Source organism: Hypanus sabinus, chromosome 11 (assembly GCF_030144855.1).
Source record: "Hypanus sabinus isolate sHypSab1 chromosome 11, sHypSab1.hap1, whole genome shotgun sequence".
In the NCBI taxonomy this organism is placed as follows: Eukaryota; Metazoa; Chordata; class Chondrichthyes; order Myliobatiformes; family Dasyatidae; genus Hypanus; species Hypanus sabinus.
In genome coordinates this window covers 97192752-97220286 of record NC_082716.1, presented here as the reverse complement: position 1 = coordinate 97220286, position 27535 = coordinate 97192752, and the positions used below count along the sequence as shown (strand labels likewise).

The window sequence follows — 27535 nt, the reverse complement described above, 5'->3', positions numbered from 1 at the left end:
GTATTCAGGCAACAATAAATATATGAGTTCAGCAAGGGATTTTATAACAAACAACACTTTTATTAAACACTGAAAACAAACCCCCCAAAAGTAAACAAACACTAATGTAACCGGAAATCAGCTGCTGTGCGGCAGCTTAATCAGTTCTTAAAGCGATGTTGCAAAAACAGTTCTTTAAAGTAGTATTGCCAAAAGTTCGAAATGCTCACAGTCCATTTAAAAGGAGAGACTTTATAAGACGATTTAAATTCCCTTTCACGTCGTTTTGCTTCGATCCCCGACGTCGAACTTTTCCCACAAAGAATTTACGAAACGAAACGAAACGGCTTAAAGGCACTGACCTTTCCTTTATCACACTGTCCTCAATCTTCTGCTATCCCGCAGAGATTAACACGAGAACAGTCAACGAATTCCTTTCGAATAAGGATTAAAAAAGGTAGAACCCGTTTCATCATCGAAAATCAATTCTCCTCGATCTTTAATTCATGAACTCCGATCTTCACTGATTCTCAAACTAGCAGTATTGTAAAGAACCTGCTGGCAATGACCTTTTAAACTTTAGGCATTAGATAAAACTTCATCTTTCAACTAAACTGCGTCATCACATTAAATCACGCAGTGGCATGAAGTCAACTTGGCAAATCCAGCCACGAACTGCCCCTCCTCACAGGGTGGGGTCTTCCTTTTATAACCTGTAAAAAAAACTTGTCACATGATCTCTACTGGCGAGAAAATGACATCACTCCACCATCACAAGACTATTACCTCAAGTCCAGTACAGCTTCAACCCCAGTCACGTGACAAGGGTACCACTGTCATGTGTCACGAGTACGTAACACCTCCCTCCAAAAAAACATTTTTGGTCTGACAAGACCAAAATTTTTAACAATTGCTTACAAGAAAAACAAATGTATAAATTTTATAACATACATAATATACAATACCATCATATAACATTATAACTCACAATACAGTAGGAGTGTTACAATTGAAAAAAAAACCACTCCATAAAAAAAATTGCATTGTACATTCAACATCGAGATAGACAATCACAGTGGCATGTCCAAATTCACTCTTAGCTAAATTAATAGTTAAGTTAGCTTTTGAAAGCCTTACAAACAATTTCTCCACCGCAATAATGTGTGCTTCCTAAGTATCATTTCCTGTCACTAAATCATCAATATAAGCATCAGTATCTTTCAATCCCTGAATCACAGAGTTAATCATCCTCTGGAAAGTACCTGGGGCATTCTTCATCCCAAATGGAAGAACATTATACTCATATAACCCAGATGGAGTTACAAATGCAGAAATCTCTCTACCTCTGTCCGTTAATGGAACACACCAATATCCTTTCAATAAATCAATCTTTGTAAGGAACTTTGCTTTTCCAACTTTATCTACACAATCATCTACTCTAGGAATTGGATATGCATCTGTTTTCGTTACAGCATTCACCTTCCTATAGTCCATACAAAACCTAATACTACCATCTGGTTTTGGCACCATAACACATGGCGAACTCCAATTCGAGTTAGAATGTCTAATGATATTATCCTCTAACATATATTCAATTTCTTTCTCAGCAAGTTCACATTTTTCTATGTTGATCCTATATGGATGTTGTTTAATAGGTTTGGCATCTCCAACATATACATCATGTGAAGCTATAGTAGTCCTTCTCAGAACATCTGGAAACAACTCCCTATATTTAAAAATTAATTCCTTCATCTATTGTTTCTGCTCTAGCTGTAAATGTGCTAATTTCTCATCAATATTTTCCAGAATGGTTGAATTTGGTAACCTAACAGAAACAATGTTGGATTTAGAATGAAAGTCAGATGAATCATCTATCATGTTCCTAGTTAAATCAAATTCATTCTCACTAACCACAACAGTCACTGTATCAGATTGTTTCTCAAAATATGGTTTTATTGTAGCGGTGTGCTACACGCAGCGCTAAAATTACGACACGGAGTCGGTAACTGCAGTCGAAGGAAAAAACTTTATAAAAAATCTTCAGCCTCACTTTTAAGCCTCCCTCAACCTGCCCCCCATGGCGCAGAGGCTCCAAAGCTCTGTGCTCGCAAACCCCCGTAGGCTATCTAATTGTGAGTCGGTTCGGATGTGCCTGGAAATGGGTCGCCACATTATCATATTTATACAGCAAAGTTGTGTTGACCTTCTACGATCTGGAGTTTTTATCACGTAATCCACATCATTGATTTTAGACACAATTTCATAAAGACCATGAAATCTAGCTTGTAAAGGATTTGTCTGCACTGGGAAAAGAACCAACACCTTATCTCCAGGCTTAAACATCCTCATCCTAGCTTCTTTATCATACCAAGTTTTCATTTTCTCCTGAGCCAAGTTTAAATGTTCCTTGGCTAAGCTACAAGCTTTATGTAACCTGTACTTAAATTTCAAAACATAGTCCAACAAATTAGTGTGTACTTCCTTACTAATCCACTGTTCTTTCAATAAAGCTAAAGGTCCTCTAACTCTATGCCCAAACACAAGTTCAAATGGACTAAAACCTAAAGATTCCTGTACCGATTCCCTTACTGCAAATAAAAGTAAGTTTATACCCTCATCCCAGTCACTTTCATTTTCCACACAAAATGTCCTAATCATATTCTTGAGGGTAAAATGAAACCTCTCCAAGGCACCTTGCGATTCTGGATGGTATGCAGACGAAGTGATTTGCTTAGCTCCCAATTTATAAACTATCTGTTGAAACAATCCAGACATAAAATTAATGCCTTGATCAGTTTGTATCTCCTTAGGTAATCCAAAATAAGTAAAGAATTTTATAAGAGCCTTTGTCACAGTTTTAGCTTTTATATTCCTAAGTGGTACTGCCTCTGGAAACCTAGACACATGATAGTCAACAAATACTGATAACCAGTTTTTGTCTTTGGTAATGGACCAACACAATCTACAATAACTTTAGAAAATGGTTCACCAAATGCTGGAATAGGTTGTAATGGAGCTACTGGTGTAACCTGATTTGGTTTATCCACAATTTGACAAGTATGGCACGTATTACAAAACATCGCCACATCTTTTCTTAGACCAGGCCAGTAAAAATGTTTTAAAATCTTGTCCACAGTTTTCCTTACCCCTTGATGTCCACCTAAAGGCACACTGTGAGCTAAAGTCAAAATCTCATTTCGATAAACTTTCGGGACAACCACCTGGTAAACAACATTCCAATCCTCACTTGCAGGAATTGTAGGTGATCTCCACTTACTCATCAACACTCCTTTTTCCAAGTAATATCCTACTGGCATCTTCTCAATTTCACTACCTAGTAAAGTGTGTTCTCTTAACTTTATAGTCTGAGTCCCTACTCTACTCTGCTATCATCTCCTTCCGAGACAGAGATAAATCTTTATAGTCAGACTTACTCCAAGAATCTTGTTCAACAACGTAGGTAAGAAAGTCTTTGACACATCCTCAAAACTCGAATCCTGAGTTGAACAGTCCTGAGTAACAACCTCATTCTGCGCATCAATCTTTTTAGCCATAGCTCTAGTCACAACACAGGAAGAATCTGTGTTAGAATTCAACTCTGGTTCCTCTAACTCCATTGTCAAATGCACTTCAGGAAAAACTTGTCCACCTGCCAAGTCATTACCTAACAATAAAGAAATACCCTTCACAGGTAAGCTATGCTGTAATCCTACTTTAACAAATCCTGTAACTAACCCTGATTTTAAATTTACTTTATGTAAATGTACAGGCATAAAATCACTCCCAACACCTCTTATGTAATTTACCTCACCAGAATCAGACTCTTCATTAAACTTCAACACACTGTCTAACATCAGTGATTGAGAAGCACCAGTATCCCTAAGGATTTTTATTGGCACCAGAGTAGATCATTCCTTCAAGGATACAAACCCTTCAGTTATAAAATGATCATATCCCTTTTTAACATGATCAGACTCTAACAAAGTCTCATTTGTGTTTATCAAACCCTGTAATTTTACAGGTGCTTCCGTATGTTGCACACAAGCATCTGTAACTGCTTCCTTCTCTTTCTTTTTCAATCTGAAACAGTTAGCTATTACATGGCCAGGCTTCTTACAATAGTTACAATTAAGACCAAACTGTCTTTCCTTCACAGGCTTTCCTTCCTCCTTACCTTTCTCATTAACTTCTGATTTAATTTCTGATTTAACTTGAGTCTCCATGTTATTTTTCTTCTTAAAAATTCTGCCCTGAGGAAATTTATTCTTATGGATTAAAACATACTCATCAGCTAATCTAGCACAGTCCTGCAATTTATCAGTATCCCTCTCACTTAACTTCAAGTCCTTACGTCAACAGGAATGCTTCTTTTAAATTCCTCCATTAAAATCAGCTCTCTCAATGTATCATAGTCCCCATTTACATTTTTAGAAGAAACCCATCTCTCAAAACACACAGCTTTATCATAGGCAAATTCCACATAAGTTTTTTCCACAGACTTTTTCAAACTTCTGAATCTTTCCCTATAAGCTTCTGGGACTAATTTGTATGCGCTTAGGTTATGCATCTTCACAATATCATAATCAAGCGCTTGCACAGCAGTTAAAGCTGTGTAAACTTGTTGTGCTTTACCTTTAATTACACTCTGTAACAACACTGACCATTTATCTTTCGGCCACTCTGACATCCGAGCAATAGTTTCAAAATGTTGAAAATATCTTTCCACTTCTGTTTCACTAAATGGAGGGACCAATATAATTTCTTGACTAGCAACAAATGATTTTTTAGAACCAGTAGACTGTTTCCCAGACCTTAATTCCTCCATTGTATATTCAAATTCCCTCTGTTTTTGATCAGCCTCTAATTTACAACTCTCTAACAGCATTTGTTCGATTTGCAACTGCATCTCAAGATTACTTATTGGAAATGACTCTAAAACCGAATCATCAAAAAAACCCGAATCCACATAGTGTGACGTGATTTTTCTCTGTATCACAGCCTTTGATGTAGTCGTCAAAATACCTTTAAGTTGCAACCTACTAGCTATCTCAGACATCTCAGTCTTTTTCGCCTTCTCTAACAACTCCGCGCCTGGCAAAGCCAGAAACTCATCAATATTCATCGTTGTCAAATACCACTCACAAGCCAATCAAACAAAAGAATCGAGTAGTCCCCATTTCCAAAACACTGATGCAAAAGTCAGCAAGCATCTAAACTCAAACGATCCAATCCCAGACGAGCCCCCATATTTATGTTACGTATTCAGGCAACAATAAATATATGAGTTCGGCAAGGGATTTTATAACAAACAACACTTTTATTAAACACTGAAAACAAACCCCCCAAAAGTAAACAAACACTAACGTAACCGGAAACAGCTGCTGTGCGGCAGCTTAATCAGTTCTTAAAGCGATGTTGCAAAAACAGTTCTTTAAAGTAGTATTGCCAAAAGTTCGATATGCTTACAGTCCATTTAAAAGGAGAGACTTTATAAGATGATTTAAATTCCCTTTCACGTCATTTTGCTTCGATCCCCGACGTCGAACTTTTCCCACAAAGAATTTACGAAACGAAACGGCTTAAAGGCACTGACCTTTCCTTTATCACACTGTCCTCAATCTTCTGCTATCCCACAGAGATTAACACGAGAACAGTCAACGAATTCCTTTCGAATAAGGATTAAATAAGGTAGAACCCGTTTCACCATCGAAAATCAATTCTCCTCGATCTTTAACTCCCAAACTCCAATCTTCACTCTCCACTAATTTCAAACTAGCAGTATTGTAAAGAACCTGCTGGCAATGACCTTTTAAACTTTAGGCATTAGATAAAACTTCATCTTTCAACTAAACTGCGTCATCACATTAAATCACGCAGTGGCATGAAGTCAATTTGGCAAATCCCGCCACGAACTGCCCCTCCTCACAGGGTGGGGTCTTCCTTTTATAACCTGTAAAAAAAAACCTGTCACATGATCTCTACTGGTGGGAAAATGACATCACTCCACCATCACAAGACCATTACCTCAAGTCCAGTATAGCTTCAACCCCAGTCACGTGACAAGGGTACCACTGTCATGTGTCATGAGTGTGTAACAGAAGCATGACAGGCAGATAGATCCAAGTAGGGAAGGCTGGAGTTGGGAGTCAGAGGCAGATGGGTGATAGGTAGAGGCAGGTAGAGTGAGCTTGAGAGATGGAAGGGTGAAGGCAGAGACAACTGCAGGAGGGAGATAAACAGAAGCACAAAGTGGCGTCCGATTCTGATAAATAAAGGAGGTGCTAATGGGATAATGAAGGGACAGGTGAAGAGCAGGTGGAACCAGATGGGGAAATGGATTTGACGGATGAAATGTGTTGGTAGTGGGTAAATAGAACCAGGAGGGAGACAAAAGGTAGAAGATGCAAAAAGGGACAAAAATGGAAATACTGGACCTGATCTACTTATCACAAGTAAATGTGGTGGCTTGGTAAAGAACTAGGCATTTGTTTAGGAACGAACTGCCAGAAGAAGTGGTAGAGGTAGATACAATTACATTTCAAGACACTCACAGACAGGTATGAACAGGGAAGGCTTAGAGAGTTAGGGACCAAACATGGAAATGGGACCAGCTTAGTAGTGATCTTGGTCAATATCGATGAGTTTGGACAAGGGGCTTATTACTCTGTGACTGTATGACTTTAGCATGCAATGTTTCCAGGTGTCAGATTTTCTACTGTTACGTATTCAGGCAACAATAAATATATGAGTTCGGCAAGGGTTTCTTAATACAAACAACACGTTTATTAAACACAGAAAACAAACCCCCCCAAAAGTAAACAAACACTAACGCAACCGGAAACAGCTGCGGTGCGGCAGCCCAAACAGTTCTTAAAGCGATATTGCAAAAACAGTTCTTAAAGTGATATTGCAAAAACATTTCTTTAAAGTGGTATTGCCAAAAGTTCGATATTCTCACAGTCCATTTAAAAGGAGAGACTTTATAAGATGATTTAAATTCTCTTTCACGTCGCTTAGCTTCAATCCCCAACATCGAACTTCCCACGAAGAATTCACGAAACAGAACGGCTTAAAGGCACTGACCTTTCCTTCTCCACTACCTTCAATCCTTTCTGGTTACCCAGGGATTAACACAAAGATAGTCAACGAAATCCTTCCATATAAGGATCAAACAAAAAGGTCGAAACCCGTTTCACCGTAGAAAGCGATTCTCCTCGATCTTTAACTCTCGAACTTCGATCTTCACTCTCCACAAATTTCTCGAACTAGCAGAATAAAGAACCTGCTGGAAATGACCTCTTAAACTTTAGGCATTAAATAAAACTTCATCTTTCAACTAAACTGCGTCATCACTTAAAACACGCAGTGGCATGAAGTCAACCTGGCAAATCCAGCCACGAACTGCCCCTCCTCACGGGGTGGGGTCTTCCTTTTATAACCTGAAAAAAAAACTTGTCACATGATCTCTACTGGCAGGAAAATGACGTCACTCCACCATCACAAGACCATCACCTCAAGTCCAGTATAGCTTCAACCCCAGTCACGTGACAAGGGCACCACTGTCATGTGCCACGAGTAAGTAACACTACACTTCACCAGATTGTCTACATCACCCTGTGCCTTCTGTTTATCACCCACCCCCACATCTTCCCATTTTCTATCCAGCCCTTACTTCTTCCCATCACACTCACGTTATCTGTCCCACTCTTTGATCTGATGTGGCGTCTTTCAAACAGCACTTCATCACCAGTGATGCTGTACTCTGTACCAATGAGGGGATGTAGGGAACACAGCTACTCGCATGTTCTGTATCAGGGGGTAGTGTTTCCAAGGGAACCCAGAATCTTTCTCAAATAGCACATCTTTGACACCGGTCTCAAAGGGCAGCAGAGACATGAAACACTGGAATCTGGAGCAACAATCTGCAGGAACTCAGTGGTTTGAGCAGCACCTGTGGGGGGAAAAGGAATTATCAATATTTCCCGTTGAACCCCTCTCCAGTTCCCATCAACCATTTTCCCCTTTCCTTCCTGGTTGCATCCACACACCCACTGGCTTCTCCCCCCGCCCTTCATGTGGATCCAGTTCCAGCAGCCTTTCACCTGTCTCCTGATGGTTCCCTTCTCACCTTTTTTACTTGTCAGAATCCACTACTGGTAGCTCTCCAGCTTTCACCCTCCTCCCCTCCCCACCTTGCCTCCTTTTAGACTCTTCCTACCTGTCACACACTTGTCCAACTCCCCTCCCCTTACCTGGCACCACCTACCTGTCATATTTCACCCCTCCCTCAGCCTACCGATCACCTACCTGGCCTAACTCACCACTCCACCTCTTCTCTTTATACCGGTCATCCAATCGGTCCTGACGCATGGTTTCGATCTGAAAAATCAACAATTCCTATTACCCCCCCCCCTCCCCCAGATGCTGCTTCACCTGCTGCATTCTTCCAGCAGGGTGTTTCTTGCTTCATGTGCCTTGGCACCTCATCCCTAACGGCAGTTTTGTCCTGCTCCTGCTCCTCCACAGTACTACCCTGGAGACTCCAGTGCCTGGAGTGGGACTTGACCTTACAGCCTCCCTGCTCAGAGCCACATGCTGGCTGCTGAGATGTGCCTGTATTGTCTGGTGAGAGGCTGCTAAGCCTACTCAGTTGATTGAAACACATGATCATCTTTAAAATAAATGCCTTCTGTGTTCTGTCCTTCCAGGTTAAGAGTGAGAGCCCGATCCCTTCCACGTCCGGGACCAGCACACCCAAGCATGGACGGAGACAGCTCCCACAAACGCCCACCAAACCCCGGCCCCATATTTCATACTCCCCCGTGGCCCAGCGCCCCGACACCTTGTCACCCCCATCCAGCCAAGCCACCCCAAGGAGCAAAGAGGCCAGGTATCAGTCCCTGAGAGTTCAACCCAACAAGACACTGTGGACCGAGTCTCCTGGTCTGAGCAAGAAAACTGACAGCCAGCACTCGACGCCGCTGCGGTACATATCAGAGCCCTCCCTGACCCTCCACGATGATCTGGGCAGCCTGGACCAGGCCCTTGGCGAGGAAACGCTCACCTTCGAGGCTGCAGTGGCCACAAGCCTTGGCAGATCCCACACCATCTCTTCTGCTCCTCCTCTCAGGCACTCCTGGCAACTGCCCAACGGGAGTTACCGCACTCGAGTGGTGCGATGTGGAGCAACCACTGGCCCCGACCCTTTCACCGACACTGATGAGGACGACAAATGCTAAACTTGGCACAAACGCAACGGGGGTTGGGCAGGGGAGCGAAGGAGGAGGACGGGAGAGGAAATCAAATCACCGTGGTGCGTGGCTACAAGGAAAAACCAAAACAAAGAAGTCTGCAAAACCTTACAGATACTGAAGAGACCAGATACTCCAGGAGTGTGGTCTCCCAAGCGTGAAAAATGAAGGTTTTGCTCCCACCTCTCCCAACTCCCCAGCACCCCAAACTGGACCATGCATGGACAAGTCAAAGTGCAAGTTGGCATTACCCAACTATATATGGACAAAGGTGTCATTTCAGGAGATTCAGCAAAGGAACGTTGTAAAAGACCTCACACTCTCGCTGAAGCAGCATTGGATGAGTCTCCTGGATCCTTCCCTTTGTACGTTACCAACAGTGACAGACACTTTGGATGGGGAGAGAGTCAAGCCTGCTGCTCCCTCACTCTGAGTCCCATAGGTTGTGTGTTGCTTGAAACCCCAAAACTTCCAACCCCCCCCCCCCCCACGTCCTGGGGTAGCAGCAGCCCCCTTGCCTTTCCTCCTTATTTTTGATCACCCGTTATCTTTATATTTGAAAAATGTTCTATTCTTTCTGAAAATCTAAACCAAAAAAAGCTGTGTTATACAAATATTGTTAACATTTTCACCAAAATGGTAAATGTGTTGGCAGAATCAGCTGTGCCGTGACTACAGCAGCAACAAACAGACATCTTCAGCTGTGACTACAGTAGGAATAGACAGGCATTTTATACTGTGACTACCAGTAGGACCAGACAGATGTCTCCTACAGTGATTACAGTAGGACTAGTCAGGCTTCTCCAGCTGTAACTACAGTAAGACCACATTGTCACCACCAACTGTGACTACAGCATGACCAGACAGGTGTTTCCGGTTGTGACTACCATGCAGTTCATTGCAGAACGATTTGGCAATAACAGGCACTCCTGAAATGTGCATGGACCACATGAAATCCCATGTGCTGTAATGCTGCCACTTCTGAAGTGCTTTAAACAGAGAAAGTAGAGAAGTTTTATTTGTAAATAATTACAGTTCTCCTTCCTTACTCTGCCATCTTCCTGTAATCCATTTCCTACTTCCTGCCTGAAAGACTGCCCGGTGTGTGCTTCTAGTATGATGCATGGAGTTTGGAAAGTTCTGTCAACCTATTGAGTTCAGTGATTAACTTACTGGCATGTGATTGAGATTTTAAGAAGTGTTTCTGATTTCTTTTCCAATATATGAAACATGTTTAAATTAAATGCTTGATTTTTAATGCAAGATGACCATAACATTCACTGGGCTTTGCCCCAGTGGCATTGACTGAAACTCAGCCACTCTCTAGCCTTTTCACATTGTACTTTTGGCACTGCGATAGCCCTTTATAAAGTGTATTGTGTGGTATTGACAATCAGAATGCTAAAAGGTGTTTGCTTTGTCCTGGAGCTTTAACTTTTATGTCCAAATCAATAAAAATCCTTTACCAGGTGATGGTGTTGTGGTCTGAGGGTGAATCCAGATTGCCTCCCTTCCTGAAAGGACATTTTACCAGCTCCCAAGCTTCACAACAGGTATGAACAAACACTGGGGTCACTCTGCCATAGCCACGTTGGGCAACAGAGATGGGCAGAACCATCCTCTCTGCAATAGATGGAATGCAGCTGCGACAGAGGCATCCCTTCAGTAAAGTGATCTCAACCAGTCCAAATGTATGGCTTGAAGGTGCTTGTACTCAGGGTGAGAAGGCTGGAAGGAGAGGTAGGGATGACTCCAGGAGATGGGGGAGGTGACACTGGGAGGAGAGAGGTGGGGCGAACCCAGGAGGGAAAGGGAAGATGGGGTGAACCTGGTGGCAAGGTCACCTCCTTGACAGAACAAGAGAGGTAGAGATGATCGTCACTCAGAAAGGAGATGTTGACCCAGGTGAGGAGTGGCGGTGATCCCAAGGGAAGGTGAAAGGGTAAAAGTACCCTCTTGGTCAGGGTCCCATCCTCAACTTGTGGTGACAAACCCCCACCTCATCCCCACACCCTACCTGAATGTGTAGCTAACCCACACTCATTCACCTCCCTCCCTGTGCAATGAGCTGCCTTTCCTCTCACCAAGTACTCCCGCCCAGTTGCTGAGGATATCTCCTTCTCTTGGCTACAAAAGGTAACCATGGACACTGAGGTGAGCAGCAGGGTCAGAAGAGGCCCTTGGTGAATTCCAGGCAGGGAGCTGGTGATGGAGGTCAGTCACACTTTGAGATCATTGGCCCACCTCTGTTACCCCGCTCACTGGTCACTGTGTGAGATGAATCCCCAGTGGAGCCTGCATCTCCTGTGTACTCAGGCTCAACCTGCCCCAACTCAGTTAATCCTACTGAGTGAGATTTCAGGGTGAGAACATGAAGATAGTGGAGACTGAAAGAGTGGAAATCTGCAGACGCTGGAAGCCTGAAATCAAATGTCAGAGCGTGCCCTGCTGCAGGGTTTCAACCCACAACATTGATCATCTTGCTTTTTCCACAGATTCTGCCTGACCTGCCGAGTTCCTCTAACAGGTTGTTTCTTGCTTTGAGTTAGATGGAATGTTTGTCGCACACTTCCTCGGTCAGTAGCAGAGGCACTCCTCTGGGAAACAGTCAGCAGGTCAGAGAGAGTGAACATTTCAGGTTGAAGACCTTTCATTGGAACAACCGGAATACAAGCAGGTTGCAGGGAAGCAGGAATGGTGGAGAGAGAAAAGCATTGTGTGTGACCAGAAAGGTTCCCCATATACATGGAGTAGCTGCTGTCTGCAGAAGGTGAAAGATGGGAGTGTGGTGGGACTGAAACGTTGCTGGATCTGTGAGATGCTAGAATCCTGAAAAGGACGAGAATGCTGGTAACACCCAGCAGGTTGGGCAGCGAGGGCGGAGAGAGACCCCAAGCCAACGTTCCATCAGCACAGGCCAGTTCTGACACAAAACTGGAAAGGCTGGTTATCTGCAGTTGCTGAATTCCAGAAAAAGTGCCTAGGCAGATGACAAGGAGCTGCATTTACATAGTTTTTGTTGGATAGATGTAGGAGGCCAAACCTGAGCTGTCATTGTGGAGGAAGTAATCAAATCATAGCAGAGAAACAGACCTTTCAGCTCAACTGGGCCACATCAGCACTGGCACTCCTCGGGAGTGTGTGCTTAACCCACTGCTCTATTCTCTATATGCATGTCTGTGTGGCTAGGCATAGCTCAAATACCATCTATAAACTTGAAGATACAACCATTGTCGGTAGAATCTCAGATGGTGATGAGAGGGCATACAGGAGTGAGATATGCCAACTAGTGGAGTGGTACTGAAGCAACAACCTGGCACTCAATGTCAGTAAGACGAAAGAGCTGATTGTGGACTTCAGGAAGGGTAAGACGAAGGAACACATACCAATCCCCATAGAGGGATCAGAAGTGGAGAGAGTGAGCAGCTTCAAGTTCCTGGGTGTCGAGATCTCTGAGAATCTACAGAATCTACCTGGTCCCAACATATCATTGTAATTATAAAGAAGGCAAGACAGTGGCTATACTTTATTAGGAGTTCGAAGTGATTTGGCATGTCAACAAATGCACTCAAAAACTTCTATAATTGTACCATGGAGAGCATTCTGACAGGCTACATCACTGTTTGGTATGGAGGGGCTAGTGCACAAGATCTAAAGTAGCTGTAGAAGGCTGTAAATCTAGTTAGCTCCATTTTGGGCACTAGCCTACAAAGTACCCAGGACATCTTTAGGGAGCAGTGTCTCAGAAAGGCAGCATCCGTTATTAAGTATCTCCAGCACCCAGGGTATGCCCTTTTCTCACTGTTACCATCAGGTAGGAGATACAGAAGCCTGAAGGCACACACTCAGTGATTCAGGAACATCTTCCTCTCTGCCATCCAATTCCTAAATGGACATTGAATCTTTGGACACTACCTCACTTTTTTTTTTAAATGTACAGTATTTCTGTTTTTGCACTCTTTTAAAAAAATCTATTCAAATATACATATACCATAATTGATTTACTTATTATTTTTTTCTCTGCCAGATTATGAATTGCATTGAACTGCTGCTGCTAAGTTAACAAATTTCACGTCACATGCCAGCGATGATAAACCTGATTCTGATCTTACTGTCTCACTGAAATGTGATGTTTTCTGGCAGCAGTACAGTGCAAAGACATAAACTTACTATAATTTACATAATAAATAAAGTTACAAAACAAAAGGAATAATGAAGTAGTCTTCATGTTTTCATGGACCATGCAGAAATCTGAAGGCAGAGGGGAAGGAGCTGTTCCTAAATCATTGAGCTTGGGTCTTCAGGCTCCTGTACCTCTGCCCTGATGGTAGAATTGAATTGAATTGACTTTATTTCTTACATCCTTCGCATACATTGATGAGTAAAAGACTTTACGTCTCTGCTTAAATGTGTAATCTGCAATCATAGTAATTTATAATAAATAGAACAGTCAATGTAACATAGAAATACACTCAAATCAGTGTGAGTTAATCAGTCTGATGGCCTGGTGGAAGAAGCTGTCCTGGAACCTGTTGGTCCTGGCTTTTATGCTGCAGTACCATTTCCCAGATGGTAGCAGCTGGAGTAGATTGTGTTTGGGCTGACTTGGGTCCCCAATGATCCTTTGGACCCTTTTCTCACACCTGTGTTTGTAAATGTCCTGAATCATGGGAAGTTCACAACTACAGATGCACTGGGCTGTCCACACCACTCTCTGCAGAATCTTGCAATTAAGGGCAGTACGGTTCCCATACCAGGCAGTGATGCAGCCAGTCATGATGCTCTCAATTGTGCCCCTATAGAAAGTTCTTAGGACTTGGGGGGCCCATACCAAACTTCCTCAATCATCTGAGGTAGAAGAGGTGCTGATGTGCCTTTTTCACCACACAGCTGGTGTGTACAGACCATGTGAGGTCCTTGGTGATGTGGATGCCAAGGAACTTAAAGCTGTTTATCCTCTCAACCCCAGATCCATTGATGTCAATAGGGGTTAGCCTGTCTCCGTTCCTCTTGTAATCCACAACCAGCTCCTTTGTTTTTGCGACATTGAGGGAGAGGTTGTTTTCTTGACACCACTGTGTCAGGGTGATGACTTCTCTGTCGGCTGCCTTGTTATTATTTGAGATTAGGCCAATCAATGTAGTGTCATCAGCAAATTTAATTTGCAGATTGGAGTTGTGGGTGGTGACACAGTCATGGGTATGCAGGGAGTAAAGGAGGGAATTCAGTACACAGCCCTGTGGGGCTCATGTATTGAGAGTCAGAGGGATAGAAGTGAGGGAGCCCACCCTTACCACCTGCTGGTGATCTGACAGGAAGTCCAGGATCCAGCTGCACAAGGCAGGGTCAAGGCCAAGGTCTCTGAGCTTCCTGTTGAGCTTGGATGGAATTATGATGTTGAATGCTGAACTGTAGTTCAAGAATAGCATTCTCATATAAGCATCCTTCTCCAGATGTGTAAGGATGGTATGTAGAGCAGTGGCTATTGTGTCATCTGTTGATCCGTTCTGTCATCTGTCGATCTACTGTGTCAGTAGGGTCCAGTTTGGGTGGTAGCATGCTGCAGAAGTAGTCTTTGACCAGCCTCTCAAAGCAGGTAATGGGAAGACACATGTCCTAGATGCCAATGGTCCTTAATAATGGATGTTGCTTCCTTGAGGCACACCTCTTTAAGGTGTCCTTGGTGGCAGGGAGGGTTCTGCCCATGATGGTGCTGATCCAGTCTACAACTCTCTGTAACTTCTTCTGATCTTGTGCACTGGAGCCTCCATACCAGGTTGTGATGCCACTACTCAGGAGAAGAAGGCAGAATAAGAAGCTGGAGGAAGCGGAGATGTACAGGTGATAGGTGAAGGGGAAGTTGCGGGTTGGTGGGGGGGGGGGAACGGTGATGAAGTAGGAAGCTCGGAGGTGATAGGTGGAAGAGATAAAGGGCTGAAGATAGAACCTGATAGGAGAAGATGTGGACCAGGGAATAGAGGGAAGGAGAGACGGAGCCAATGGGCAGATGAGGAGAACAGAATGAGTGAGAGGGGAACTAGAATGGGGAATGGAAAAAGAGAAAAGGGGTGCAGGGAGAAATTACCATAAGTTTGAGAAATTGATGTTCATGCCATCGGTTTGGAGGCTACCCAGCTGGAATATGATGTGTTGCTCCTCCAACGTGCGTGGGGCCTCATCATAACATTAGAGATGGTTAAGGACTGACATTCCAAGAAAGTAAAGACACTGCCATGTTATTGTATCTAAACGCTAGGCATAAGACAGGTGATTTATTATGTGAATTTAAAGCTGATGTTCAGTGTATTGTGTTTCTTACAAACCTGTCTGCCCTCTCCTGATTTTCAGCTATCAGCCTGCACTGTATTCCTTTCTCATTTCCTTACCTTAGACATTGTGTCATCTCCTCAGAAACCACACAGCAGCTGAAAGGTGCAAGGATATGGGTGACATTTCTCCTGTCTGCCTTAAGCTTACTGTCCTGATTGGGGCGATTACAGGAGCAACATGCAGCCACAGGGTGTCTCCACTGCTTTACTTTTACTAAATAATGAACTTAAACACATTTTCTTTCGACACAGGAGGTTCACTCTCAAATCAATCCCATTTCCTCATTTTTCCGTTCTTTCCTACAATCACCATCATTCTCCCTCATTCACCGACACAAGCAATAGACCCATTAAACCACCAAAACTCTCACCTTTTTGATGTGGGAAGAAATTGGAGCACCCTGTGAGGTCACTGAGAACGTGCAAGCTCCAGAGAGAGAACACCAGAGTCCAGGGTTGAACCCAGGTCAGTGGTTCTATCCCTCTTCTGTCAGTCAGTGCCCACTGGGCCTTGGTCATATCCAAACTACTGTTGCTGTCAGTGAGGGTGTCTGAAACTTCCTGACGAAAGGAGTTAACACCATACTTGGTGCTTGCTGTCCGCGATCACACAAAGCTCCATGTGAGGTGTGATAATTGAGGGAATCATTGAGTGCTCAGGATAATCTCCACAAAATGGGGAGAGTGAGTAAGGAATTGACATCACAGGAAAAGCCCTCCCCACCACTCAGCACATCTACATCATGGACATTGCCAGAAGAAAGAAATATCCATCATCAAAGAACCACACCATCCAGGTCATGTTCTCTTCTCATTGCTATCATTGGGAAAGAGGCACAGGAACCTTTGGTTGCACCCCGCCAGGTTCAAGAACAGCTATTACCCTTCAACAATCAGATTCCTGAACCAGTGTGGATAACTTCATTCACCTCAACACTGGACGCGGACTATGGACGCACTTTCAAGAACTCTACAACTCATGTTCTCAGTATTATTTATTTATCTATCTGTTTATTTTTTATTTGCACATTGATTGCTTTGTGTATAGTTTTTCATTTATTCTATTGTATTGTTCTACTGTGAATGCCTGCAAGAAAATGAATCTCAGGGTAGTATGTGGTGACATATAGAGTACATACTTTGATTATAAATTTCCTTTGAACACAGTTTAAGGAAAGAATGAAATAGCAGTCTGCTTTGCAATTTTCCAAATGTGCTGGGAATATGAATGAAAGCCCCAATGTTAAGAACTCAAAAAGGGTCGAGAGGACATAGACCAGCTCCCTTGGAAGCCTACTGCTTCCAGCTACAAGCACCCCAGCTACATGTGGAAAGAGCCCCACTTGGCAAGAAATTACATTGTAGCTTTATGAAGCTCTGGTTAGGCTGCATCTGGAGTATTGCATTCAGTCGAGAAGGATGTGCAGACTTTGGTGAGGGTGCACCAGATAGGTTCACCAGGAAGCAATCTGATGCTATAGGAGACTTTGAATGCAGGTTGTTTTCTCTGGAGACATGGAAGCCAAGGGAAGACCTATAGATAAAAACACAAAATGCTGGCAGAACTCAGCAGGCCAGACAGCATCTATGGGAGGAGGTAGTGACGACGTTTCGGGCCGAAACCCTTCACCAGGAGTCAAGTAATATGGGATGGTCGAGGGGGGATAAGAAGTGGGGGGAGGGATGAAGTAGAGAGCTGGGAAGTGATAGGCTGAAGGGAAATGGGCGAGGGGGAAGGTGGAGAATTATGGGAAATAAAAGAGAAAGAAAGGTAGGGCTGGGGGGAGATTATAGTGAGGAGGGAAAAAGAAAGAGACAGAGAACCAGACTAAAATTATAGATAGGGATGGGGTAAGGGGGGGCAGGGGTATCAACGGAGGTCTGTGAGTTGAATGTTCATGCCGGCAGGTAGGAAGGAGGCTACCTAGGCGGGAGAAAAGGTATTGCTCCATCGACCTGCATGTGGCCTCATCTTGACGGTAGACGAGGCCACGGACAGACACATCAGAGTGGGAGTGGTCTGTGGAATTGAAGTGTGTGGCCACAGGGAGATCCCGCCACTGCTGGAGGACTGAGCGCCGGTGTTCGGCGAAACGGTCTCCCAGTCTGTGGCAGGTCTCCCCAATGTATAAATGGCCACATCGGGAGCACTGGATACAGTATATCACCCCAGTTGACTCGCAGGTGAAGTGGTGCCTCACCTGAAAGGACTGTCTGGGGCCTAGGATGGTGGTGAGGGAAGAAGTGTGGGGGCAGGTGTAGCACTTCTTACGTTTGCAGGGATAAGTGCCTGGAGGGAGGTCGGTGGGGAGGGATGGGGGGGATGAATGGACGTGGGAGTCGCGTAGGGAGCGAACCTTGCGGAAAGCTGAGAGTGGTGGGGAGGGGAAGATGTGGTTGGTGGTGGGACCACGTAGGAGGTGGCGGAAGTTACGGAGGATCATGCGTTGGATCTGTAGGCTGGTAGGGTGATAGGTGAGGACCGGGGGACTCTATCCCTGGTGGGCTGGCGGGGGAATGGGGTGAGGGCAGAGGTGCGTGAAATACAGGAGATGCGATGGAGGGCAGAGTTGATAGTGGACGAAGGGAAGCCCCTTTCTTTAAAAAAGGAAGACATCTCCTTTGTCCTAGAATGAAAGGCCTCATCCTGAGAGCAGATGCGGTGGAGGTGGAGGAATTGAGAGAAAGGGATGGCATTTTTGCAGGAGACGGGGTGGGAGGAGGAATAATCTAGGTAACTGTGGGAGTGTGTAGGTTTGTAGTAGACATCGGTGGATAGGCTGTCTCCAGAGACAGAAACAGAAAGATCTAGAAAGGGGAGGGAGGTGTTGGAAATAGACCAGATGAATTTGAGGGCGGGGTGAAAGTTGGAGGCGAAGTTAATGAAGTCGACGAGCTCAGCATGTGTGCAGGAAGCAGTGCCAATGCAGTCGTCGATATAACGCAAGAAAAGAGGAGGACAAATACCAGTGTAGGCTTGGAACATATGGCCGACAAAAAGGCAGGCACAGCTAGGACCCAAGCGGGTGCCCATGGCTACACCTTTAGTTTGGAGGAAGTGGGAGGAGCCAAAGGAGAAATTGTTAAGGGTGAGGACTAATTCCGCGAGGCGGAGAAGAGTGGTGGTAGAGGGTGACTGGCTGGGTCTGGAATCCAGGAAGAAACGGAGAGCTTGGAGACCTTCCTGGTGGGGGATAGAGGTATATAGGGAATTGGTGTCCATAGTGAAAATGAGGCAGTGGGGGCCAGGGAACTTGAAATCTTTGAAGAGATGTAAAGCATGGGAAGTATCACGGACATAGGTGGGAAGGGATTGAATAAGGGGAGGTAAAACAGAGTCGAGATAGGCAGAAACGAGTTCAGTGGGGCGAGAGCAAGCAGAGACAATGGGTCTGCCTGGACAGGCAGGTTTGTGAATCTTAGGTAGGAGGTAGAAACGGGAAGTGCGGGGTGTGGGAACTATAAGTTTGGTGGCAGTGGAAGACCTATAGAAGTTGATATAATTCTGAGAGGCACAGAGTAGAAAGCTGGTATCTTTATTTTCCCCAGGGTAGAAATATCTAGTAGTCATGCATTTATGAGAAGAAGAAAGTTCAAAGGGGATGTGTATGGTAAGTAGCTTTACACACTGGTGCCTGGAATGCGCTGCCTGGAGAGTCGAATACAATAGAGGTATTTAGGAGACCCTCAGAGATATGGAGCATGTGCAGGCAGAAGGGATTAGGTGTTATTAGTTTGGCACTACATGTTGGGCTGAAGGAACTGTTTCTATGCTGTCCTACGTTCTGTGTCCTAGACCCAGGACTCAGACAGGACTGTTTAGCTGTCCTGAGTTAATTGGGAAACTTGTTGCCATTCCATCAGTGTACAGAAGGATGAACCTGCCCATTGACCATCTAATCCACTGTGGAGTTGTAAAACTGACCAAATAGATTCCAGTCTGCAGCTCCCCGGGTGTCTGTTACTTTCTACACAAACCATCCCAACCCTGTGGGTAATCTCTGGTCTGTAACCCAGTCCTGTATTTGTGCGTGCTGTCTGATGGTGAAGCATGAGGTTGATGCAAAAGGGAAGCAGGAATGTTGAACAAGTCAGATGAACACATTTCAACAGGCTGCCATCATTGAAGCTACTTGCATTAACTGTCCTCAGGGAGTGGGTATGATCATGACCATACACAGATCTAATGATCTCTCTCCTCCTGATCTACCCAGCTCCTCCTCCAACCCCCCACCTACACCCCCAGCTCCCTATCACTCTGTTTATTTTCCCTCCTCCAAACTTTGCATCTTCCCATTACCCGCACCTCCTCCCACTGGGTCCCCTTCTCCATGGTTCCCATCGGCCCTCCCCACCTTCCTCACTTGGTTCCATGCCCCACTTTCCTCTCCAATCAGAATCCACCATCTGCAGCCCTTTATCATCTCCACCCAAAACCTCCCAGCCTCCTGCATCTACCACATGCACCTCATCTGCATCTGCCTATTACCTGCCAAGCTCTTGCCCCACCTCTTCCCCTCACCTTTTTCATACAAGCTGTCTTCCCTCTCCTGTTTCAGACCAGATGAAGGGGTCTCAGCCCATAATATTAATTGTCCACTTCCTTCCACAGACATTGCCCGATCCGCTGAAATCCTCCAGTTGCGTGTTTAAAGGGTTGTTTCATTCTAGTGTTCCAATCAGATGTGGCTAACATTTAGATCCTAATTTCCCCCTTTCATCATCTGAGAGCCTGTTGTCGTGCTGAGTCAGGTCTGGCCTTGCAAAGCAGCATTTTCCTTCCTTCATGCAAGTCAGCATTATGAGTCAGAAAGCAGCCAACACCAAGAGTGACTTCAGTCCATTGCACGCCGGAGTCATCTGCCTGACAGATCAGTAATTTAAGACAACTATGCTGTGTACAGAAAGTAAAGAGAGGAACTGAAAAATGCAACAGACAGCATGGATCTGCAGATAACAAGAATGGGAACTGATTTATTCAAATTAGCATATGTGAGGCCATCAAATGTTGGACCAGAGATTCTGGTGTTCGCTGACATTGTAAATACTTTGCATCTGCCTTACAGATAAAGAATATCTCTGGCTCATCACCACACAGAGAAGGAACATTCAGATGGGTCTGAGAACCTGGGCAACTGGCAAAAGAGTGCACCATCTCAAAAACTACCTCCCCACCAGGGAAGAGTCTGCAGATCCCACTGTCCTCACCAGCCAAAGATTGCCAAGAGGCAGCTGGGATGTTACACTTCTTCAGGGCGACTTTGATCACATGCATCAATCATTGTCTTCCCACTGTCCTCTTCCCCCAATAGAGTGTGGAGTTAGGCATGCAAATTCAGTCCCTGTTCCTGCTTTTCACCATATTCCTTGTTCGTTCCTATCCTAAGTTCAACAACTCTTTATTGAACATATTTAACACAACACAGAGCAATACAGCTCATCAACAGGCCCTTTGGCCACCATGTTGTGCCAAGTACAATCCTGAATTAAACTAAACCATTCCCGATCCGTATCTCTCCATTTTCACTATCATATTTGTTTACACCAGCACATTCTAGGTACCCACCACTCTCTGTAAAATATCTTGTCTCTTACCTCTCCTTTAAACTTTTCCTCTCTCACCTTAAATGTATGTCCCTAGTACTTCTAATTAATGTCTTGGCCTTTAACTGTTATCAGCTATAGAGAATTCCACAGATTCACCATTCTCTGGGAGAAGAAATGTCTCCACATATTAGTCCTTACCTTATGCTGACACCCCAGTTTGGAGACTCCCCATGCATCAGGAGCAATTTGTCCTGGATCAAGATTCTTTGTAGATTGTTTATTGCTCCAGATTCCAGTATATGTGTCTCCTTTCACTACAAACTTGTCCAGTCCTGTTAGAATTTTGTACGCTTCTAAGAGATCCTCTGTCATTCTCCTAAATATCAGTGAATAAAAGCTTAATTAGTCCAGTCTCTCTTGTATAAAACTTACTTTGCCAGCAATCAGTTGGTGAACTCAATTCCTTGTAAAATCATCCTTCCTCAGGTACAGAGACCAAAGCTACACACAATATTCAAGGTGTACAATTTCAGCAAGGCATCCCTGCTCCTAACCTCGGAATCCCATCCACTACCACCGTGAACAACTTCGCTCTCTCACTGAGTGTTGCGCCTGCTTAAGGATGTCCGGATCACTTCCTCCTTTCCCAATCCATCCCCATTCCGATAATACACTGCCGTCTTATTATTGGCACCAAAGTCAATTACATCACATTCATCCACGATTTATGGCATCTGCACATATCTGCCCATTACATCAACATGTCCAAATCACCCGGGAATTCATCTACACCTTTTTCAAAGCTCGCTCTCCGTCTCAGCCTTGTGTCCTCCACAGATTTGGAAATAATACATATAGTTCCAAACCATCATCATCAGTGCTGATTACTGTCCCACAAGTTACTCCTCGTCACGGCCGATGTCCAAGTGGAACCTAAAAGCAGCAGTGCGGAACTGAACTGCTGCATTCCTGCAAAGGCGGGCTTCACTCCAGGTGTTCACATGGAAATGTGTGCTGCTCCAATCTGGTGTTTTGGGAGTGAGACTGTGATACCACTTTCCCATCTGTGTTTGGATCTGGCCTCAAACCTGGGTCTTCTCCGGGTTACGGGCAGAAGTAATGAACAGGGGTTGGTGGAGTTGCAAGTGTGGATGGGGACGCTGTTGCAAGAGTGGTGGTGGTATTGGTGTTGTAGTGGTGACGTAGGGGTAAACACTGGTGGTTTTGTAGGGGGTTTTGCTGGTGTTGCAGTGGTTTGCGGGTGGCATAGCGAGAATGGGTTATTGTTGCAGGGGCAAGGGAAGTGTGGAGGAGAGGGAGAGTGTACTGCCATTCTTTTAGTGAACTCTCGGGTCCAGCTGTCCTTTGGAGACAGAAATGGTTGCGATGTGGCCTCCTGGCTAGGTGAACGACCCTACAAATATAGAGCAGGATTCTCTGCAACATGTAAGCACCCCATGGAAAGATAAAAAGTCTCTCCCAACCCTGATGGGAGATCGAGCAACAGACTCCAAACAAACTACTGGGGGAACTCAGAAAGTCAGGCAGTATCTGTGGAGGGTCAAGATCTTTCATCTGGATTAAAAGAGGGGTAGCAGCCAGCAAAAGAAGTGGAGTGGGATGGGTGGAGCATGCTAAAGGTGAATCCGGCTGGGGGGATGGCAGAGCAGAGAGGGACAACAGCAACAGAGGCTGCGAGGAGATGGATGGAAGTGACAAAGAATCAGAATCGGAATCAGGTTTAATATCACCAGCACATGTCCTGAAATTTGTTGTCTTCGTGGCAGCAGCACAATGCAATACATAGTAATAGAGGGAAAAAATGTGAACTACAGTAAATATATATGTATATAGACGTTATAGTTAAGTAGGTAGTGCAAAAATAGAAATTAAAAGTAGTGATATAGTGTTCATTGTCCATTCAGTAACAGATTGCAGAGAGGAAGAAGCTGTTCCTGAATCATTGAGTGCGTGTCTTCAGGCTTTCGTACCTCCTTCCTGATGGTAACAATGAGAACAAGACATGACCTGGGTGACAGAAGTCTTTAATGTTGGACGCTGCTTTTTTGAGGCATGGCTCCTACAGAGGCTGGTGCCTGTGATGGAGCTGACTGAGTTTACAACTCTCTGTAGCTTATTTCGATTTTGTGCAGTAACCCCCCCCCCCCCGCCAACCAAAACAGACGGTGGTGCAGTCAGTTAATATGTTCTCCACAGTACATCTGTAGAAACTTGTGTCTTTGGTGACAGACCGAATCTCCTCAAACCCCTAATGAAATATAGCCACTGTCTTGCCTTCTCAGTAGATAATGCTGGGCCTGGGACAGATCCTCTGAGATACTGACACTCACTCTTTCCAGTTCGGATCCCTCTATGAGAACTGGTGTGTATTTCCTGCTCTTATACTTTCCAAAGTCCATCATCAGTTCTTTGGCCAAACTGACACTGAGTACAAGATTCTTGCTGCAACATCACCCTCTTAACACCATCTGAAACTCTGCCAACAATCGTTCTGTCATCAGCAAGTTTACAGGTGGCATTTGAGCTGTGCCAGGCACACAGTCATGGGTGTACAGAGAGAACAGCAATGGTCTAGGCACACATCCGTGAGGGGCGCCAGTGTTGATTGTAAGTGAGATCGAGATGTTATTTCCAATCTGCACCAGTTGTGGTCTTCTGGTTAGGAACTTGTGGTGAACTGCATATACCTGTCTGGACACGCCCCCTGCTGACTGCCCCTGTGACTCCTCCCACAGACCGTGGCTCCTCCCACACTGTCACCCTGTGGTGAACTACATATACCTGTCTGGACACGCCCCCTGCTGACTGCCCCTGTGACTCCTCCCACAGACCGTGGCTCCTCCCACACTGTCACCCTGTGGTGAACTACATATACCTGTCTGGACACGCCCCCTGCTGACTGCCCCTGTGACTCCTCCCACAGACCGTGGCTCCTCCCACACTGTCACCCTGTGGTGAACTACATATACCTGTCTGGACACGCCCCCTGCTGACTGCCCCTGTGACTCCTCCCACAGACCGTGGCTCCTCCCACACTGTCACCCTGTGGTGAACTACATATACCTGTCTGGACACGCCCCCTGCTGACTGCTCCTGTGGCTCCTCCCACAGACCCCGGTATAAAGGCGATTGAGGCCTGAGCCCGGCCCTCAGTCTCCAGGATGTAGTATGGTGGTCAACTACTGCTTGTTCTTTCTTCCAGTCAATAAAAGCTGATATCTCGCCTTCACGTCTCAGAGAGAGTTATTGATGGTGCATCAGAACTTGAATGCAGTTGCAAAAGGAGGTACAGAGTCCCAAATTCTGGAGCTTTTTGATCAGAACTGTAGAAAAGGTGTTAAACATTGAGCTGTAGTCAATAAATAGCATCCTGACATAGGTATTTGTGTTGTCCAGGTAATCCAAGGCCACATGGAGAACCAGAGGTCACATCCACCGTAGCCTGTTGTGACAATAGGCAAATTGCAGTTGGTCCAGGTCCTTGCTGAGAGAGCAGTTAATTCGAGCCATATACAACCTCTCAAAGCACTTCATCACCATAGATGAGAGTGCTACTGGATGACAGTTGTTAAGGGACCTCACCCAGTTCTTCTTGGGAACTGATATGATTGTTGCCTTTAAAGCAGGGGGGGTGAAGCAAAGGGCTGCATACGGTGCAATCTGATAGGAGAGAAGTCGGAGCACGGAACCAAGGGAGGGAGGTAGGGAGGACAGATTGGAACACAGGGGGTGAGAGATCCGCCAGATCCCAGCATCTGCATTCTCTTTTGTCTCCAAAATGTGGGAACAAATGAATAGACAAGCTGTAACTAGTGGGGTATTACATGGATAGCCGTTATTCACAATCCATGTCAACGAGTGGCTGATTCTTCTAAGCTGATACTAAACCAAGTGGGACTGGAGTATGCGGGAGGATGGAGAGAGGCTTCAGCAGGGCATCGACGAACTGAGTGCGTGGGTGAGAATACCGCAGATCCATAGAACATTACAGCACAGAAACAGGCCTTTTGCCACACAATACACACTTTGTCTTCATTACTGAGGGATAGGACTCCAACTTCTGTCGGATAATTTATTGTTGACCAGAATTGATTGGAAGGGGTGATGGCAGAGTAGCAATGGCTAGAATTTCTGGAAGCAATTCAGAAGGCACAGGATAAGTATATATCCTAAAAAGGAAGAAGTATTCTAAAGGAAAGATGACACAACTATAGCTAACAACTGAAGTCAAAGCCAACAGCAAAGCCAAAGAAAAGGCATATAATATTAGTGGGAAGTTAGAGGATTGGAAAGCTTTTAAAAACCAACAGAAGACAACTAAAAGAAGGTAAAGATGGAATATGAAAGTAAGCTAGTCAATAATATTAAAGAGAATATCAACATTTTTTCAGATGCATACAGTGCAAAAAGAGGCAAGAATGGATGTCGGACCACTGGAAAACGACGCTGAAGACATAGTAATGGGGGACAATGTAACTTCAAACAAACTGAATGAGTATTTTGCATCTGTCTTAGTATGTGAAATTACCATAAATAAGGAGAAGATTCATGGGGAAAATGAAAGAGCTGAAGATAGATAAGTCACCTGGACTAGATGCTATACACACCAAGGTCCTGAAAAAGGCTGAAGAGATTGTGGAGGCACTAGAACATTCAAAACTTTCAAAAATCAATAGATTCTGGAATGGTTTCAAAAGACTAGAAAATTGCAAATGTCACTCCACTCTTCAAGAAGTGAGAGAGGCAGAAAAAAGGAAACTATAGACCAGTTAGTTTGACCTCAGCAAATGAGAAGATGTGGTTTCCTTAAAGGAAAATCTTGCCTTACAAATCTGTTAGAATTCTTTCAAGAAATAACAAGCAGGATAGACAAGGAAGAATTGGATGAGGTTGTGTACTTGGATTTTCAGAAAGCCTTTCACAAGATGCCACACATGAGGTTGTTTTACAAGCTATGAGCATGTGGCATTAGAGGTAATAACTTGGTGTGGATAAAGCAGTGACTGATTGGCAGGAGGCAAGGAATGGGAATAAAGGGAGCATTTTCTGTTTGGCTGCCGGTGAATAATGGTGTGCCATGGGGTCTGTGTTGAGATTGATTCTTTTTAGGTTATATGTCAATGATTCGGATGATGGAATTGGTGACTTTGTTGAAAAGTTTGCAGACGATATAAAGGTGGTTGGAGGTGCAGGTAGTTTTGAGGAAGTAGAGAGGCTACAGGAGGACTTAGTTTAGGAGAATGGGCAAAGAACTGGCAGATGAAATAAACTTTTGGGAAGAGTATGGTCATACATTTTGAAAAAAGAAATGAAAGGGTAGACTATTTTCTAAATGGAGAGAAAATACAGAAATCTGAGGTGCAAGGGGACTTGGGAGTCTTTGTGCAGGAGATTAATTGGCAGCTTGTGCCTGTGGTGAGGAAGGCAAATGTGATGTTAGCATTCATTTCAAGAGGACTAGAATATAAGGGCAAAGATGTATTGCTGAGATTTTATAAAGCACTGTGAGACTTCACATGGAGTACTGTGAACAGTTTTGGGCTCTCATCGTAGAAAGGAATGGGTTCAAATGTGGTCCACAAAAATAATTCCAGGATTGAAAAACTTGTCATATGAAGAGTGTTTGATGACTCTGGGCCTACATTCACTAGAATTTAGAAGAATGAAGAGTGACCTCATTGAACCTATTGAATGGTGAAAGACCCCAATAGAGTGGATGTGAAGAGGATGTTTCCTATGGTGGGAGAGTATAAGACCAGAGGACACATCCTCAGAATAGAGAGTCATCCTTTTAGAAAAAGATGAGGAGGAATTTCTTCAGCCAGAGAGTGGTGTATCTGTGGAATCCAAGTCTTTGGGTATATTTAAGGCAGAGGTTGATAGGTTCTTAATTGGTCAGGGCATGAAGGGATATGGGGAGAAGGCAGAAGATTGGGGCTGTGAGGAAAATTGGATCAGGCATGATGAAACGGCAGAGGAGACTCGATGGGTCACATGGCCTAATTCTGCTCCTATAGGTTATGGTCTTATGATGTTATAATCAAAAACATGGATACCCAGGTCGCTGGCAATGACACTAGTGTGGAATAGTTAACCCCTCCACGGCAGAGGACATGGAATCCTGCAGATGGCAGCAACGCATCAAACTCACGCACTGTCTTTCGCAAGAATCCGGATTCCGTTTGACAGTAACTCACCAAATCTGCATGGGACTTCGGCACCGAGAGGGGAGGGGAGATGGGGGAAGTGAGTAGGGAACAGGAATAGGAATAACTCTTTGTGAGAACGTATAGGCTGGTGGGTCAATGACGTCAATAAATCCTGAAAATTATCACAAGACTGGCCAGCAATTTTGTGTCAGATGTTTGTTGCTGAGTTTGCCATCCTCTGTACACAGCAGGCTGTGAT

The 27535-nt window shown here is 44.6% G+C and overlaps 1 protein-coding gene and 1 long non-coding RNA gene across 2 annotated transcripts in view; one reads left to right on the top strand and one right to left on the bottom strand.

Moving 5' to 3' along the window:
- Nucleotides 1-9220, top strand: part of LOC132402214 (probable voltage-dependent R-type calcium channel subunit alpha-1E) — a 600800-nt gene extending 591580 nt beyond the window's left edge. The window contains exon 48 of the mRNA XM_059984957.1: nucleotides 8688-9220. Within this exon, the coding sequence (XP_059840940.1) occupies nucleotides 8688-9218 (531 nt within the window). The 3' untranslated portion in view covers nucleotides 9219-9220. The remainder of the gene's footprint in view (nucleotides 1-8687) is intronic.
- On the bottom strand, nucleotides 87-23405 carry LOC132402215 (uncharacterized). Its single transcript, XR_009514847.1, has 3 exons — nucleotides 21305-23405; nucleotides 9044-9214; nucleotides 87-7930 (listed from the first exon to the last, which is right to left on the bottom strand). It is a non-coding gene; the product is annotated as an uncharacterized LOC132402215 (long non-coding RNA).
- Nucleotides 23406-27535: the final 4130 nt, after the last annotated feature.